The sequence below is a fragment of the Neophocaena asiaeorientalis genome, unplaced genomic scaffold (assembly GCF_003031525.2).
Source record: "Neophocaena asiaeorientalis asiaeorientalis breed wild unplaced genomic scaffold, Neophocaena_asiaeorientalis_V1.1 scaffold521, whole genome shotgun sequence".
Lineage (NCBI taxonomy): Eukaryota > Metazoa > Chordata > Mammalia > Artiodactyla > Phocoenidae > Neophocaena > Neophocaena asiaeorientalis.
This window is the reverse complement of record NW_020174712.1, coordinates 6,325,744-6,343,106: the sequence shown is the minus strand read 5'-3', so window position 1 is coordinate 6,343,106 and position 17,363 is coordinate 6,325,744. Positions and strand designations below refer to the sequence as shown.

Genomic DNA, 17,363 nt, shown 5'->3' with positions numbered 1-17,363 from the left:
GGAAGAGCTACTGAGACCAAGAAGCTGCAGTAAAGACCCTTAAGTACTCAACACTGGGAGAGTTACTAGGGGATAGTGAAGAGAAAGGACAAAAGACAAAGTTTTGCCTTTTTCCTGTTTTTACTTTGACAACTCTATTTGCAGCTCATGTCATGATCTCCTGTGATAAGCATAAATGTTTGCTGAGAAATTATGAATTTTAACATGTAAGTGCCTTACACTACTTTTATATACATTATTTCCTAAAATAGGCATTTGAATACAGTCAGACATATTTCTCAATTTATAATTGCATAACTTCCTGTTCTATCTTTATGTGCTACCTTGTATTCATTCCATAAATATGAGAGCATACTGTGTTCTGGGCACTTTGCTAGGCTGTCTGAACAGCATGCTCAGATATTCTGTTTGGGGCAAAAGAAAGAGGAAAATACATTGTCTTCCTGTGAAGGACTATAACGTAAACATAGAAATTCAGCCTCTAAACTGAAGGTCATATAGCCAGAGAATGGAGAAATGATAGTAGAGGACTCCTCCCTCCTGTCTTCAGGCCCAAGTCACTGAAGCTCTCCCAGCTGTTTCTCTAGGACTATTTCTTATTTTCAGACTCTCTCTTCAACTCTCTTTGATTTATCCTCTCTGAACGAGTTATTTGCTTAGCCCCCTGAGTTATACCTGTCTAAAAAATGAACAGCAAAGACATTTTATGGCATCTGGAATCCTGTGTTGCTTTCTAATAGTGGGAAATTGGTTGTGATATTGTTAAATATAGTGGACTATACAATTTAAAAATAACTAAAGGATTACAGGGCAAGGATGTTCAATTTTTATGTGACTACATATACAGTGTTAGTAAGCTTATTTAAAACTTAGGCGTTTTCTTTCTCCCAGAACTTTGAGTAAATGATTGTTTTTCCCTTTTTACTCATGAATGGAGAGGGGCACAAGTTCATTGCAATTACTTTCAAATAATCTGTTTAGTTTACACTGACAGTGTCCGATACTGGAAAGCTCAAGGTCAATTTCCAAGGACAGTTTTAAATTCTTAATATTATGCAACCACCCAAATAACCCCAGTAAATAAAAAAGATTTTACTTAGTATGAATACTGATTTTTACTTTAAAGGTTTTTTTTTTTTTTTTTTTTTTGCAGTACGCGGGCCTCTCACTGTTGTGGCCTCTCCCGTTGCGGAGCACAGGCTCCGGACGCGCAGGCCCAGCGGCCATGGCTCACGGACCCAGCCGCTCCGCGGCATGTGGGATCTTCCCGGACCGGGGCACGAACCTGTGTCCCCTGCATCGGCAGGCGGACTCTCAACCACCGCGCCACCAGGGAAGCCCTAAAGGTTTTTTTTTAAGCACTTAATAAGTGCCTATTATGTGGCAGGTGCTTTTTCATTTTCCCGCTAGTTAAGTTTTTTCAGTGACAAGTTACTATAGACTTTCTGCAAAATAAAAGAAAATTCAGATCTAAGTGGGTATTTAAAACAATAGCTTTTGTAATGAGCTTACCCAGCTTTCCCTGCCCATTGCCAGAACAGTGGTGAGAAGGATGAAACTGATCATCTTCGTCATTTTTCCCATTGAAAGAACTGCAAGAACAAAAAGAATTTCATAAACTTAATTTATTGTGAATTTTTCATGAGGCCAATGCTGGCTTGACTCAATGTGATCCAGGAGGTCAGACACAGCTCCAGGCCGTGTCTAATCTGAGAGTCGCCATGGAAATTCTCCTGGACTTTCCCAGGCTTCTCCCCACAGAAGGATGCTCACTGTTACCTTGAATAGAATTGAACTAGTTCCACAGCAAAAACAGAGGAACTCTGGCTCTTGGGAATATGGAAAAGGCACAGGCTCTTTAAGCACAAAGAAGTGGTTTCATATTTTGGCTCAGCCAGTTCCTAGTTGTGTGACCCTAGGCAACTTACTATAAAATGCTCCTGATCTGTAAAATAGACATCATAATTCTCACCTTATAGGACCATGGTCATTTTGATGTAATATTTTCAAACATCCTAGCATATGATAAGCGCTAAATGAATAGTCACTCATTTTGTATATGGAAGGCTTTTTATTTTGACAAAAAGGAAGAAAGAAAAAGAGTTACAACAAATAGAAGGTGATATGCATTATTTTTCTGTGTCTTAATGTATAGGCAGCTACCAAGATAATATAAAACTTTAATCTCTCTTTAAAGTTGTAGAGGAAAATTAACTTTACCACTTCTTGAGATTATTTTTTAAATCAGTCTTGAATTCATGAATCTTGATGAAAAATTTTGTTCATCCTCAAAATAACTTCTGTATGCTGCCAGTGGTGAATTTTCATAAATTTTGGAAGCTAAGGAGTCTAGAAGGGCAGAAATACCTGCATAATCTTCAAACAAATTGATACCTATGGTTTTTGCTAAAAAAAGAACCAGAATCAACTGAATTATTTATTTGTCAGCCTATTTTTATTCTTATAAAATCTATGACCACTAGGTCCTTTTAATGTATCTCTTTCTCAATTTTTACATAATTTAAAAAGTGGTTCGTAAATGTTGCTGTCCGTTGGGATCACTTGAGGAGCTTTAAAAATACTTCCACGCCCAGAAATTGAATCAAATGTCTAAAGGTGGCAGTCAGGGCTTTGAATTTTTGAAAGACTCCCAGCTGATTCCAATGTACAGCAAAGTTTGAAAAGCAAGGATTTAGGGACTTAATAGACAATTATTTTTTCCACTCTATGCTAACAAAATAGGTAGCTCTCAGTCCTTCTGGGGCCAAAAAAAAAAAAAAAAGTTACAGAATGAGAGGGGCACTACTTAAATTCAGGGACAAATAGCATGCATGGGCATCTTGGGAAGCACTGAAAGATATAATGTGAATTTCTTAAATATGTGAAATTTGTGCAGTACAGAGAGTAATAAAGAGTCTCCTAGATAAAACCATATAATTTTACTTCACACAGCTTTACTTCTGGCTGACGTATTTTTTTATTACATACCTAGCACTGTCCTAGGCTATGCATTTTATAAGCATCTTATTTAATCCTCAAATAACTCTATAAGGCAACTATTATTATCCTCATCATACAAATGGATAGATCAGAGAGCTTAAGTCACTGAAGACCCAGCAATTGGGCTGAGGGCTTTCCACCTTGAAGGCCCGTGACCCCCAACCTGTATTCTGCATGGCCTTCCTCTCTATATACATATGCAGGGACACAGGCTGCACAGAGGTATAGAGGTCCTGCTACTTGGCTTTCTCCAGTGAACACCACTCTCACTCCTAAACATGGCTGTGACTTATTTGTTCCTAAGTCATGTGCTTCTGCAAAGGAACATTAGGTCAACCTGGCAGGAGAGGACAGGTCTCCTGCCAGCTTGACAGGAGAGGAGACAGCTGCACTAAACAGAAGCAGTTCTAGAGAACCGTGGCATCAACAAGCATTTATTGATTATTGGCTATCTGCTCAGTACTGTGCCGCATGCTGTGGGAAAATAAAATATAGCTGCCACATCAAGGCAATGTTTTGGGGAAGAAATGAAAAATATTAAAAGGGAAATTAAAGACAACATAAATTTAATTACATATTGTTTCATGTATATTTCAATTTAATCTACATTAAACCATATGTAATTAAATATAAAAACTAAATTATTCCAAGTGACCTCTCAAGACAAAATTAATTACTTCCTCCACTGTGATCCCATACTCTGTTTACAAACCAATATAGCATTCATTCACTCAGTAAACACTGTTTGCATGCCTGCTATGCTCCAGGCACTGTGCCAGGTGATGGAATTATCACTTGATTTGTTTTTACATGTCTCTCTCCAACTGCTTCCTTTTGTCCATGCTATTTTGTTTAGAATAGGATTCTTGAAGGCAAAGGCCACACCTTGCTATAACTGTTGTATCCCTAGCATCTAACTTATTATGGCAACCCTAATAAAAGTTTAGTTATTGCCTCTGAAGAAGAATTTCCCTGAGAGGGAAAATCTTTCTCAGAGGGAAAAATATGAGTTCCTTGCCATAAAGCTAGTCTGTTTGCAGTGACATACTTCCTCTCTTATGCTTATCCTTGTCAAGGGGAAAACAATGGGCTAAGTATATTTTTGAAAATAAGTGTTAAGAAGGTGTTAGGGGGGCTTCCCTGGTGGTGCAGTGGTTGAGAATCTGCCTGCTAATGCAGGGGACACAGGTTCGAGCCCTGGTCTGGGAGGATCCCACATGCCACAGAGCAACTAGGCCCGTGAGCCACAAATACTGAGCCTGCGCGTCTGGAGTCTGTGCTCCACAACGAGAGAGGCCGCGATAGTGAGAGGCCTGCGCACCATGATGAAGAGTGGCCCCCGCTTGCCACAACTAGAGAAAGCCCTCGCACAGAAACAAAGACCCAACACAGCAAAAATTAATTATTTAATTAATAAACTCCTACCCCCAACATCTTATTAAAAAAAAAAAAAGGAGTTAGGGACTTCGGGTTGGATTGAACACATACATTTTTTTCTTTCTCACAAAACCCCACTAGAAAGGAGTAAAGAAAAATGGAAAAGACATGGATTGACAAGGTGGGAGAGAAAGGGAGAGGAGAAAACACCTGGCATACAATGTCAACCAGATGACAAAAAGCACATGGGGGAATTGGCAGAGCTGGTAAAACTGAATAGCAAGCAGTAGCAGCAGGGAGTACCACAAGAAGCAAGCTAGGTTGCACTGCAGTATCCCAGATGGTGCTGGCTTCGAGGTGACCACTAGCTTGGAAGGCAGGGTGGAGGTGATGGGCTGATACTCAGCTTCTCACCTAAACCGTGAACAGCCAGGTGAATAATGTTTTTCCCACCCCATCAGAAAATGAAAGGCTTCTTCTTTTTTTAAAAATATATTTTTTAATTAATTAATTTATTTTTGGCTGCATTGGGTCTTCATTGCTGCACGCGGGCTTTCTCTAGTTACAGCGAGCAGGGGCTACTCTTCGTTGTGGTGTGCGGGCTTCTCATTGAAGTGGCTTCTCTTGTTGCGGAGCAGGGGCTCTAGGTGTGCAGGCTTCAGTAGTTGTGGAGCATGAGCTCAGTAGTTGTGGCTCGTGGGCTCTAGAGCGCAGGTGGATTCTTAACCACTGTGCCACCAGGGAAGCCCTGAAAGGCTTATTTCTATTAAGGTCGAACCAAAGAGACTCCAGGTAGCATGACCACAGGTACAATGGAGGTCAAAAGAGAGACACTGTTCTATAAGTTTGAGCCCTCCCCAGGTTACTTCCATCCTGGCAGCTAGATAGCCACGCAGGCAGCTCTAAACTCCTCCCATTATTTTCCAGGCCAGAGATTGTGTGATTCCTCTCTGGAGGAATGAATAGTGCCACAGAAAAGATCTTCAGAAGTTGACATTGGGAGATTCCCCAACAAAAGAGCTATGTTCTTACCTGATCATTCTCCAAAGAAGCCCACCAGTTGGCAAGCTTCTTTTATGCACACAGGAAAGGTATAGGCACAATATTTTGCTTATTTCTTTTCTGTCTGAAGGGAGGCTTATTTTAAATTACATTCTGTGTCCATATTTACTTAACAGTTTAAAGAGAAGCACTTAAAGACCAAACTTTCTATATGACAACACTGGGCAGAAATCCATATGATAGCAATTAATTTACCATGAAAGTATATAATTTATTTGTTATCATTTAACCCTTTTATCCAACATTGTAGCATATACCCAGAGAAAACCATAATTCAAAAAGACACATGCACCCCAATGTTCATTGCAGCACTATTTACAATAGCCAGGTCATGGAAGAAACCTAAATGCCCATCGACAGACGAATGGATAAAGAAGATGTGGTATGTATATATAATGGAATATTACTCAGCCATAAAAATGAACAAAATTGGGTCATTTGTAGAGACATGGATGAAACTAGAGACTGTCTTACAGAGTGAAGTAAGTCAGAAAGAGAAAAACAAATGTCGTATATTAACGCATGTACGTGGAATCTAGAAAAATGGTATACATGAACTGGTTTGTAGGGCCAAAATAAAGACACAGATGTAGAGAACACAGATGTAGAGAACAAACGTATGGACACCAAGGGCGGGAAAGTGGGGCAGGGAGGCGGGGGGTGGTGATGGTGTGATGAATTGGGAGATTGGGATTGACATGTATACACTAATATGTATATGATAGATAACTAATAAAAAATAAAGTTAAAAATATCCAACATTGTAAATAAAATAACCAAAATACACAGAAGGAAGTGAAGTGCTGAGTAGATTACACAGCTAAATGGACAAAGAAATTAGATAAAACACAAGAAGACATACAATTGTTCATTACATAAAAGTTCCAAAAAGTATATATAGACCCATTTTTTTTCAGTAAGTCATCCTTTTATACATGCATATGATAAAGTTTGTAGCAACAGTTTAGGAAAATGGATATTTTACTCTGTTATCCTAGTAGCTAGTTTTCTTTAAATTCAAGCATGTATTGTGTACCTGCTTTATGTCAGGTGCTATGTATACTAGATGCTTATACATATAGCTTATTTTAAATATATTTAATTATATTAAAAGTATTAGCTTATACTAACATGTAGAGAAAATTAAGTTAATTATGGCATTTAAAATGTTTTCCAATGTAAAATACAGACCCCCCACCCCTGCTCTGTAGGCTTTTAGAGGGGATAGAAGCGGCATGACAAGAAAAATGCAAGCAAACAGAAGTATGAGCAAATTGAGGAGGAAGATGAATAGGCTTGCTATCAGTATCTTCTAATTGATAAAATAATCTTGGAATTCTATTAAAAACTCATCTAGGTAGCTTTTTTTTATATGAAAGATAAAGTCAGAGCCCATTTGCAATGCAGTAATCTCCTAAACTTTGCATTTGCTTATGTTGAGTTCATACCTACAAAATTCGCAAAATTTCAGGTTGAAATAAAAACCCTAATCCAAGACATCTGATGTTATAAACAAATACATTTTCATCCTGATCCTGGGGGTAGTTTCATGTTTCTTTTGTCTGGGAGTTCTTGGAAGGACCTGCCATTATCATTGGTCCATCTGTCAAGACTCTATTTGTAAAGAAAGAGCTTGCTGAAGAATAAATTCTCACTACAATTATGACAATTTAGGTATATATGGAATGAAGACATTTCCACCTTTCCTGTTAGGCATAGCAGTCAAACACTGCTATAGTAAGACTTATTTTCTTTAGATTTAGCTATACCAGTGGTCTAATCTTGTTCATTTACACATAATTATATGCAATTAAGGCCTAATAAAATACAACAAATCTCTAAAAAATGTGCCTCCTTTCCTCCATCAGAATGAAAGATAGAAAAAAAAATGAGGAAAAACAAAAAAGAAAGAATCCAATTAGTTTCAATGTCTGTATTCCATAAATCCCACTGGAAAAAATATGTATATGTTGTCAATGTATCTACTGTTGTCTGTACTAAATGTCAGTGATTTTGAGTAGTATTTCACTGTAAACTTATCACTGATCTTGTTCCTAAGAAGAGCTGAGATGGTAACTAGTGCTCTCTAAAGATCATAAAGAAGAAAAAGCTATTTATCTTGTTTATGAATTATATGTAGTACTTTTCTACTTGAATCATAAATATCTTCCATGTTTTCTGCTATATTGACCAGCTTCTGAATTATCTATCCTTTTTCAAAATAGAAAAGGCAAGTACCCTTTGACTTTAATACTATCGCTAATTCTCTCAGTTAACATGTTTTTCAATACTATGTAAAAGTGTGATTTAAAAAGGTTACTTTTAAAAAGAAAAAGGAACAAACCTCCATACTGTGAAAATGCAGATATAACAGAAAGCAGGGACTTGAACAGATAGTTGTACACCAATGTTTACAGCAGCATTATTCGCAATAGCCAAAAGGTAGAAACAACCCAAAGGTGTATTGACAGATGATTAGATGAACAGAATGACATATATACGCACAATGAAATATTAACTTGAAACTAACACAATATTGTAAATCAACTACACTTCAGAAAAACAGAAAAAAAACCCAACAACAAAAAAACTGTTAGATTCCAGAGAAGGGGGATGGAGTAGAAGGAATGAGCCCAGGGACAGCTGATTTTCATCATAAGCCTCTCTGTATTATTTGACTTTCTTTAACTATGTACACTTTGATACACATTTTTAAATATCAAATTTTAAAACTCCATGATTTAATTTACATATGTAGAGGATTTTCAGACAGTGATTCCCTGACATGATTTTAAGTGTTTTTAACTGTCATTATCTAAAATTATTTTAAAATAACAACATATTACCACATACTGGGTGGCTTAAAATAACAGAAGTTTATTGTCTCACATTCTGGAGGATAGAAATATGAAGTCAAGCCAGCATGCCTATGCACCCTTCAAGAAGCTCTAAGAAAGAATCAATCCTTCCCTGCCTCTTCTAGCTTCTGGTGGTTGCCAGCAATCTTTGGCATTCCTTGGCCTGTGTCAACATAACTCTACTCTCTGCCTCCATCTTCACATGGCTGTCTTCCCTTTGTATGTCTCTGTGTCCAAATTTCTCTCTTAATACAAGGACCCCAGTCATTGGATTAAGGTTCCAATATGACCTATTGTAATTTGATTACATCTCCAAAGACCCTATTTCCAAATAAGGTTACACTCACAAGTAACGGGATTTAGAATTGAACATATCACTTTAGAAGACACAATTTAACCCAGTACAGGTACCCAACAAAATATTTGTTGAATGGATGAGAAGAAAAATTGTGAACCTAAGTTACAATTTTAGAACTTCCCAGTATCTGTTATTGCAATTTTATAGTTGTTTACTAGAGACCGAATTCAGTTGGTCTGCTGAATTTATTAGATGTCCCTGTCAGATTCCCTCCATCATCTCCCCACTCCCAGTAACAACTAGAAACACTTAACAAACTATGCCTTTCATAAGGTTTTTATTGATTTGCAAATATGACATTGCAGTGTGTGATAGCTTAAAAAGAGTTACTTTTAAAAGAGATATTTGGATTTATAAAATCTCCAAAGGAAAAAAAAATAACTGAAAACTTAATACCTAAAATATTTAAAATTTGGCTCTTAATGGGCTAAAGCCATTATCATAGCTATCTCATAACAAATTATTAGCTTGACTCATTTTTCAGTTGGTAATAAATATATTTCTTGAGCAAAATTACAACAGGTATGCTCCTATTTAAAAGAAAATCTCATTTGTATCTTTAAGGTCATTTATTATTTAATTTTAAAATTTACCATGAAGTTCAAGTAGCAAAAAGTAAAACAAAACAAAACAAAAAAACCCTCCACATAACGGAGGTTTCTTAACATGTAATCAACTACACAGTCATAAACATATAAAGTTTTTTAATGTTACAGAAAATAAGAAGCAAGATAATTGTTTTATTATAAGCAAGCAAAAGAAAATAAAGACGGAAAATAGTTGTTTTTTTTAAACACATAAAAGAGATTTTTGAAGTAGAAAGCATTATCCCATGAGGTTAGAACACACAATCAAAATATAATTAAAGGAAGTGAGATCATCCAGTTGAACACTGCCAACATCTGAGGAAGCAAGGCTCAGAGAGGGCATATCATCTGCCTAAAGAAATAAAATAGACCCTCCTAGAGTAATGAAAATAAAAACAAAATTAAACAAATGGGACCTAATTAAACTTAAAAGCTTTTGCTTTTAGGCAAAGGAAACCATAAACAAGACGAAAAGACAACCCTCAGAATGGGAGAAAATATTTACAAATGAAGCAACTGACACTTATTTGTGGAATTTAAGAAAAATGATAAAATGAACGTATTTACAAAACAGAAACAGACCCACAGACATAGAAAACAAACTTATGGTTACCAAAGGGGAGAGGGGTGGGGACAAATTAGGAGCTTGGGATTAACATATACACACTATTATATATAAAATAGATAAACAAAAAGGACCTACTGTATAGGTAGGTCCTTGTTTTATATATATCTATATATATAACTGAATCACTTTGCTATACACTTGCAACTAACACAACATTACAAATTATACTTCAATAAAAAATTATGTTCTTATATCTATATCTGAATCTGGCTCTTGCATAAGTGAAAGTGTGTGTTAAAAGTGCTCTGGGAGGGCTTCCCTGGTGGAGCAGTGGTTAAGAATCTGCCTGCCAATGTAGGGGACACGGGTTCGAGCACTGGTCTGGGAAGATCCCACATGCCGTGGAGCAACAAAGCCCATGTGCCACAACTATCGAGCCTGTGATCTAGAGACCGCGAGCCACAACTACTGAGTCCACCTGCCACAACTACTGAAGCCCGCGTGCCTAGAGCTCGTGCTCCGCAACAAGAGAAGCCACCGCAATGAGAAGTCCGTGCACCACAATGAAGAGTAGCCCCTGCTCCCCGCAACTAGAGAAAGCCCGCGCAGCAATGAAGACCCAACGCAGCCAAAAAAACAAAAACAGAAAAAGTGCTCTGGGAGATGCTGGGAAATTATATTATATACAGATTGTAATGCATTATATTTGGTAGAAAATAAAGGGGCAGGAACTTCCCTGGTGGTGCAATGGTTAAGAATCTGCCTGCCAATGCAGCAGACAACGGGTTCGAGCCCCGGTCCTGGAAGATCCCACATGCCGCGGAGCAACTAAGCCCACATGCCGCGGAGCAACTAAGCCCGCATGCCACAACTACTGAGCCCGCATGCCACAACTACTGAAGGCCGTGTGCCTACAGCCCATGCTCTGCAATGAGAGAAGCCACCGCAATGAGAAGCCTGTACACCACAATGAAGAAGAGCCCCCATTCACCACAACTAGAGAAAAGCCCGCGCGCAGCAATGAAGACCCAACGCAGCCAAAAATAAATAAATAGATAAATAAATATATTAAAAAAAAAAGAAAGATAATAAAGGGGCAGTGAAAAAGCTTTGGCAGGTTTCTGTTGCCATTGAATTCCCAATTCATTGCCATTAAAATAATCAAATCTGATCTTTCCCAGAGAAAGGAGGCAGCCCCTAGTCTGGCAGATCCTTAAACAATAAGGCATTTCAAAATGTTATTATATATATTTAAAAGTCATTATATTAACTCGATCATCTTTAAAATAATTCCTGAGAATATCTTAAGTCTTTTAAAATTCCCCAGTGCCTCCACTAGTAATTCCAGCCATCTACTATAATATTGAAGAAATGTTTAGGTATAAGAAACTTGCTTTGAAACTCTGATCTCCATCATTCATCATAGTAAACCATCATTAGACTGCAAACCTGGATTGTGGTGAAGTTATATCAGATTACTTCGCTCCTCACTATACAACTAGTTGTATTTATTTTACAATGTTTTTGCTTTGGTCTATCTCAAAATTTTAATTATTATAAAATTAAAACAGTTTTCAAATGGCTATTCTTTGATGTACTGTATAATTTGATATAAATTGTTCTAAGTGTAAGTCCATTTTTTTCCCAATAAAATCTTTGAGTTTTAATTGATTATAGTAAATTAAATTTAAACACAAAAATTTTAAGTTTGGGACTAAAATGTTCTACAGCTGACATGTTAACTTTTAAAAACACAATTACCAAACACAAGTTCATTACTAGCATGTAATGGTAATTCAAAAATGGTTGTTTTAAGCGAGCTATTATGAAAGGATACAGATAAAAGAAATTAAAAAGAAGAAAAAGTTACTGAAGGAAGCATATTTAATAAGTTAGCATTCACAAATGGTAACATGTAAGACATATTAATGTGTCTCATATTAATGGAAGACAGTTAAAATTACCCATAAACAGACTTAGAGACTCCTTTTGGGTTATTTTCTTCTAATTTTTTCCCTTTTTCTGGTATTGGAATATAACAGTATCTTTGTTACTTATCTCAAGAATTTATACTCAATGAAAGCTTTAAAAAGCCAAATAAGATTGATTCCCAAAAGAAAGAAATAAAGAACATTTCTGAAGTTTTTACTTGTGAAGAGGAAATTATAACATCAGCCATTTTATTTTCCATTTTGTATATCAAAACTGCAAATCTTTTTATTTACATCAAATTCTCATCCAATTCATTCAAAATGTACCAGGAATGGAAAGGAGATGTAATTCTAAATCTCTTTTCCAAGTGGCAGAAGCAGCCGTCTCTCTAATCAACCTGACCTTTCTCAAGGGCCAACAGTTGTTTCTTGAGTTATGCTTAATATCATACCTAGGAAATCAACTAGCATACTACAATTATGTCAAATGTGCAGAGAGGTTAAATACCTTGCCTGAAGTCACAAATGAGTCAGAGACACAGCTTAGGCGAGGTCCAGCCACTCTGTCTCCCAGGCTCCTCCAACTGCATTCAGACTTTGTAATTGCTTCTCTGTTATTTGATTAGAAATAGGGACAGTGTTGATTCTGGCTTTAGTCCAGAAACAAATAGATGAGGAAATCAGTTTAACTGGAAGGAAAACTAAAAGAGGGAATTCAAGGACAAATCCCGGTACTCTGATATTTTTCTTTTTTTTCTCCTATTTGCATGAATTTTTACTAAAAATCCAATAATATATCTTTATAAAAACATATCTCTGATTTTTTAACCTCTTACTATTGTGCTCATCCACAGAATTTTTGAATTTTGACTAACTTCAATAATGTTCACTTGAAGATTAAGTAAAACCAAAGTTTGGTTGAAGCTTTGTTTTCTGGTACTAACGATAATAAAATTTTACCTATAAAGATACGGATTAGGGCTTCCCTGGTGGTGCAGTGGTTGAGAGTCTGCCTGCCGATGTAGGGTACACGGGTTCGTGCCCCGGTCCGGGAAGGTCCCACATGCCGCGGAGCGGCTGGGCCCGTGAGCCATGGCCACTGAGCCTGCGCGTCCGGAGCCTGTGCTCCGCAACAGGAGAGGCCACAACAGTGAGAGGCCCGCGTACCGCAAAAAAAAAAAAAAAAAAAAAGATACGGATTAAAATTTCATTTCAACTACAATATGGAGAGAAGCCAAATTTTTCTTAGTTCTAAAAATGTGGTAAGTTAATAATTGTCAAGATGAAACAGTCAATTTCTTTGATCTTTAAGAAAAGCAAAAATATTCCCTGAGGTGCAAAATTGTGAAATTTATCTGTAAGCATCAATTATCCTCTGATCGAGCTGTTCCTTTTGTTTTAAACTGTAGAGGATTTTCTAATGTGTAAGATGTTAGCGCCATTAATCATATTGCACAATAGTTTCAGACTGGAAACCCAGGTTCATCATTTCTTTTTTCATTCTGATGTAACTCACGCTGTTGTTTGCTGTTTGTTCTGTGATCCCTATTTATTAACTCAGATTCCAGTAAAAAGTTGTTTTTCTCTCTGTTCTTTGTTGTTTTCTGGACTAAAGTATTGCTGGTGTTTGGCCTTCCCATTAAGCATTTTCTCATCATTCACTCAGAAATTTTCAAGTTTATTAAGGAAAAGGTAATCCTGATGATTTACTGGAAAGAAAAAGTCAACTAGGTTGAAGTGGTTTACACACATGGGATAAGTGGAAATTACACATTCACAATAATGAATTCAAGCTGCTGCTGTTAAACTTCAAAAGCAAAGGTATGGGATTATTTGGCTGATTTGATAATTGCCTCTGGTAAAATGCAGTATTTTGAAATACAGACCTATTTTTTTGCTCCTTGTATCCTTTTTGCCTCCTTCCCATTCAAGCATTTAGTAAACCCTGAGCTCACTTCCTCAGAGGAGGGACCTATAACTGTATGTCCCAGTAACAGCAGCTATCACACGCGGCACCCTTATGTACCAGACGTGGTAAATATACTAACTCATTCAGCGCCAACAGCCCCATCAGTGGGTACTGTTACTATCCCCATTTCACAAATGAGGAAACCAAGGCACAGAGGTTTAAGTAACTTGCCCAAGGTCAAGTTACAATGAGCAAGAGGTAGAGCTAGGATTCAAAGGCAGACTGGCTCAGAATCTGTGCTCTTTACCGTTAAAGATGATCGATGCTATCTGTCAAGGATGCAAGCAGCACCATGGCCTCAGGAGAAACCTGGGAAAAGCTAATCAGACGATAAGGACAGAACCTAGGGTCAATGTTCTGTGAAGGCGTGTCAGACCCTGAACTTTTTGGGAGGAATGTTAGTACTGTAGACCATGGATGCATTGTCAGAGCATCAGGAAATGTCAGATTTGTGACCTTGCACAATTGTACCAAAGCTATGAAATGAGAATGAGACCTCAGCTCAGTGGCTGACAGAAGTATGAGAAAACAACGAGACAAGAAGGGCAGGTGAGATCCAGTGTTTGAGGAGATGGACCAGAAACAGAACGGTTGGGATGCATACTGTAAGGCATGGCTGCTTTTTTTTTCTTTCTTTTTAAAAAAATTGAAGTATAGTTGCTGTACAATATTATATGTTATAGGTGTACAATGCAGTGATTCACAATTTTTAAAGGTTATACACCAGTTACAATTATAAAATATGTGCCATAGTCCCCACGTTGTACAGTATATCCTTACAGCTTATTTTATACCTAATAGTTTGTACCTTTTACCCCCCTACCCAATATTGCCCCACCCTCTTCCCTCTCCCCACCGGTAGCCACTAGTTTGTTCTCTAATCTGTGAGTCTGCTTCTTTTTTGTTATGTCACTAGTTTGTTGTATTTTTAGATTCGATGTATAAGTGATGTCATACAGTATTTGTCTTTCTCTGTCTGATTTATTATTACACTTAGCATACAGGGCTCAGCTTCTCAAAGGGGCTTCACTGAGCAGAACAGTGAGCTCATTAGGCTTACATCTTAAATTAGCTTGTCTAGAAGTTGGATTTTACACATTTACCCTAAGTGATTATTTTCTGGAGAACGGACTCATACTTAACAGTTTCTCAAGGGATATATAAAACAGAAAAGTGAACTTATTAATTTAGGAAAAGAGAATTGCTTCGTAAGATAACCTGTTTAGGAATTTGCATAGAGGACTTCCTCATGGTGGACAAAATTGCCCCAGAGCAAATCAAGCAAAAGGAATTTTGATGAACAAAGAACATGAATAAAGAGCATTGGACTTAGAGGCTTTTTTTTTTTCAAAGTAAAGTGATTAGATAAACTTTTCTTCTCTGACCCGAGAATGAGCACCGACAAATTCTTTCCTTCTCCTTTTGGAAGACCATATTCAGAGAAGCTTCTCCATTAATACATCAGTTATAACACAGTTGTCATCCAAACCCTCTGGACTATATATTGCGTCTGCCCCTTACCTGATACCTGACCCAGTCCCAAGAGGAAGGTTGAATTCCAGGTCTCCCCAACTCCAGTCCGCTCCTGCCTGCAGCAGTGAACATGTCTGTTCTCAGCCCCGTCATGAACTAGACAACAGATCGTATATCCTTTAGTGTATTCTACCAGCAAACATTTCTGACAGCTATATTTTCCAACCTTGATTCCCAATGAAGGGGGAGACACCTTTTATGGGACTTATAAAATCCTGTGCTCTGAATACTGTGATCACATTTTAAACTTAAAAATGTGAATTTTATCAAAATATTTAGGATGGAACATATTTTAAATATCAAGGAAAGAGGTTAACAAGACTAGTCTTCGTTTCAGGCAACTAATAGAGCTTCCTCAGGTGGAGGTTATGAAACTCCTAAATATATAAACTTCCTATAATGTTGGTTTAGATATCAGCCTATATGGAGTCCTGAAAGGATATAAAACATTCTCATGTAGCATAAGTCTGAGAAATTACTATGGAAAAGCATTTTAAAATTAGTGAGACTAAACCAATTTCACTAGTGACTCACCCTACCTATTCCTATTGTCTATGTAACTAGTAAAAGTTTAAATTGATAGATGCTCAATAAACGGGTCCTGAATTAATTACTCCACGTCATGTCAATATGAATGGTATGGTCAAGGGAATAAAAGCGTTTTACTGAAGACTGAGAGAACTGCATTAATTTCCAAGCTCTGTCATGGCTCATTATATGCTCCTGAGCAAGTCATTGCTCCTCTCTGAAGCTCAGTCTTCTCATCTGTGAAAAAAGCTATTGGATCTAATGGTCCCTACGATCCACTCCCACTTTTAAATTCTTCTTTTTTGATTATTTATTATTATCTACAAGAAACCTTCCAAGAACATATTATGAAAGAGGATTAAAGTTTTATATCAAAGTTAGGAAAGTTCACAGATAACTAGGCAACGCTGGTGAGTATGTGTAACGGATGAGTAAACTAGGTTGGAACTGAGACTTCGGTAGAGAGTCCTGTGGAGTTAGGGATCCCTTTCATAGTTCCTCTGGGGCTCAAAACAGATAATCACAAAGCTGCTGTAATTACCCAGTTGGAAAAATCTATATTATTACCTAAAAAATCTAGTTGCTTTGCTCTGTTCCTGGCCAACTCCTATAGTTCTGGGATCATGGTGGTCTTGAAATGCTGCTGTTACTACCAGGCAGATTTCAAAATGTAAGTGGTAGTTGTAGGAAAAGGCCACTTTCTCCTTCCCTAACCTAATCTAGACTTGGACACAAGCCCCTTCCCTGAAACCCCAACAAAAGCATTTGATAGGCTGTGATGTTTGCAAAGCTTCTGAAACTTTGGGGATAATGGAAAGAAATTACAATGCAGAGAAGGAAAATGTAAACAGGAATTTTAGCTATGAGTATTCTCTTCTCCATAGAGGTCCCCCATGGGCCATCTCTCCCCTTATCAATGGACCCAAACTATTGACATGTTGAAGGAATTACATAACCCTCCATGTAGAGAATGTCCTTGGTCATATCCTACCCTTAATTCTTCTCTTGCTTTATAAGAAGGGAAAAAATTTCTACATCCCCAGCCAATAAAGTACTAACCACTACTGATTCTATACCTACAATTAAGACACAATTTATAGATTATGTAGAAAAATTTTGCTTTTTTTCCCACAAAGTTTCCATTTCAGAATATAATCTGTGCTATATTTTGCATAATAAAAGCACATTAAAGTATCACCCACCAAGAAAAAGAAAAGTTTCCTCCAAAGATAAATAATGGCTCTGCTCCTAGCTAAACAAAAAAATTGTCACCAAAATCTTCTTGTTAAATATGGTGGATTGACCACACATTTTAAAATGTACTTCCTCCTCAAATCCCTTTAAGATGACAGCAAAGAAATAGAAACGCATAAACCTACAATGTCAAAGCAAACAGGAATGATATGTGAAGAGATAAGAGATTACAACAACTTATTGGAAGAGATTTTAGAGGAACCACAAAATTCAAGAGTGACTGTCAAGGCTGAAAATAAGGGGATTGGTAAAATAATATAAAAAGTGTAGTTGGACCCTATAGCCTCCTCCCCAGCCCAGGTAACTCCTACCCTCTTTATTCATATACTACCTACCAC

The 17,363-nt window shown here is 37.2% G+C and overlaps 1 protein-coding gene across 2 annotated transcripts in view; it reads right to left on the bottom strand.

Annotated features, from left to right (window-relative positions):
* The window catches only part of FGL1 (fibrinogen like 1), a 57,169-nt gene that overhangs the window by 20,654 nt on the left and 19,152 nt on the right, over positions 1-17,363 (bottom strand). The window contains exons 1-2 of one of the 2 annotated variants that reach the window (XM_024759870.1): positions 12,250-12,353; positions 1,513-1,592 (exon numbers count right to left, since the gene is read on the bottom strand). In XM_024759870.1, the coding sequence (XP_024615638.1) occupies positions 1,513-1,584 (72 nt within the window). In that variant the 5' untranslated portion in view covers positions 1,585-1,592; positions 12,250-12,353. Of the gene's footprint in view, positions 1-1,512; positions 1,593-12,249; positions 12,354-17,363 lie in introns of those variants that run through there. The other variant, XM_024759869.1, reaches the window with a different exon arrangement.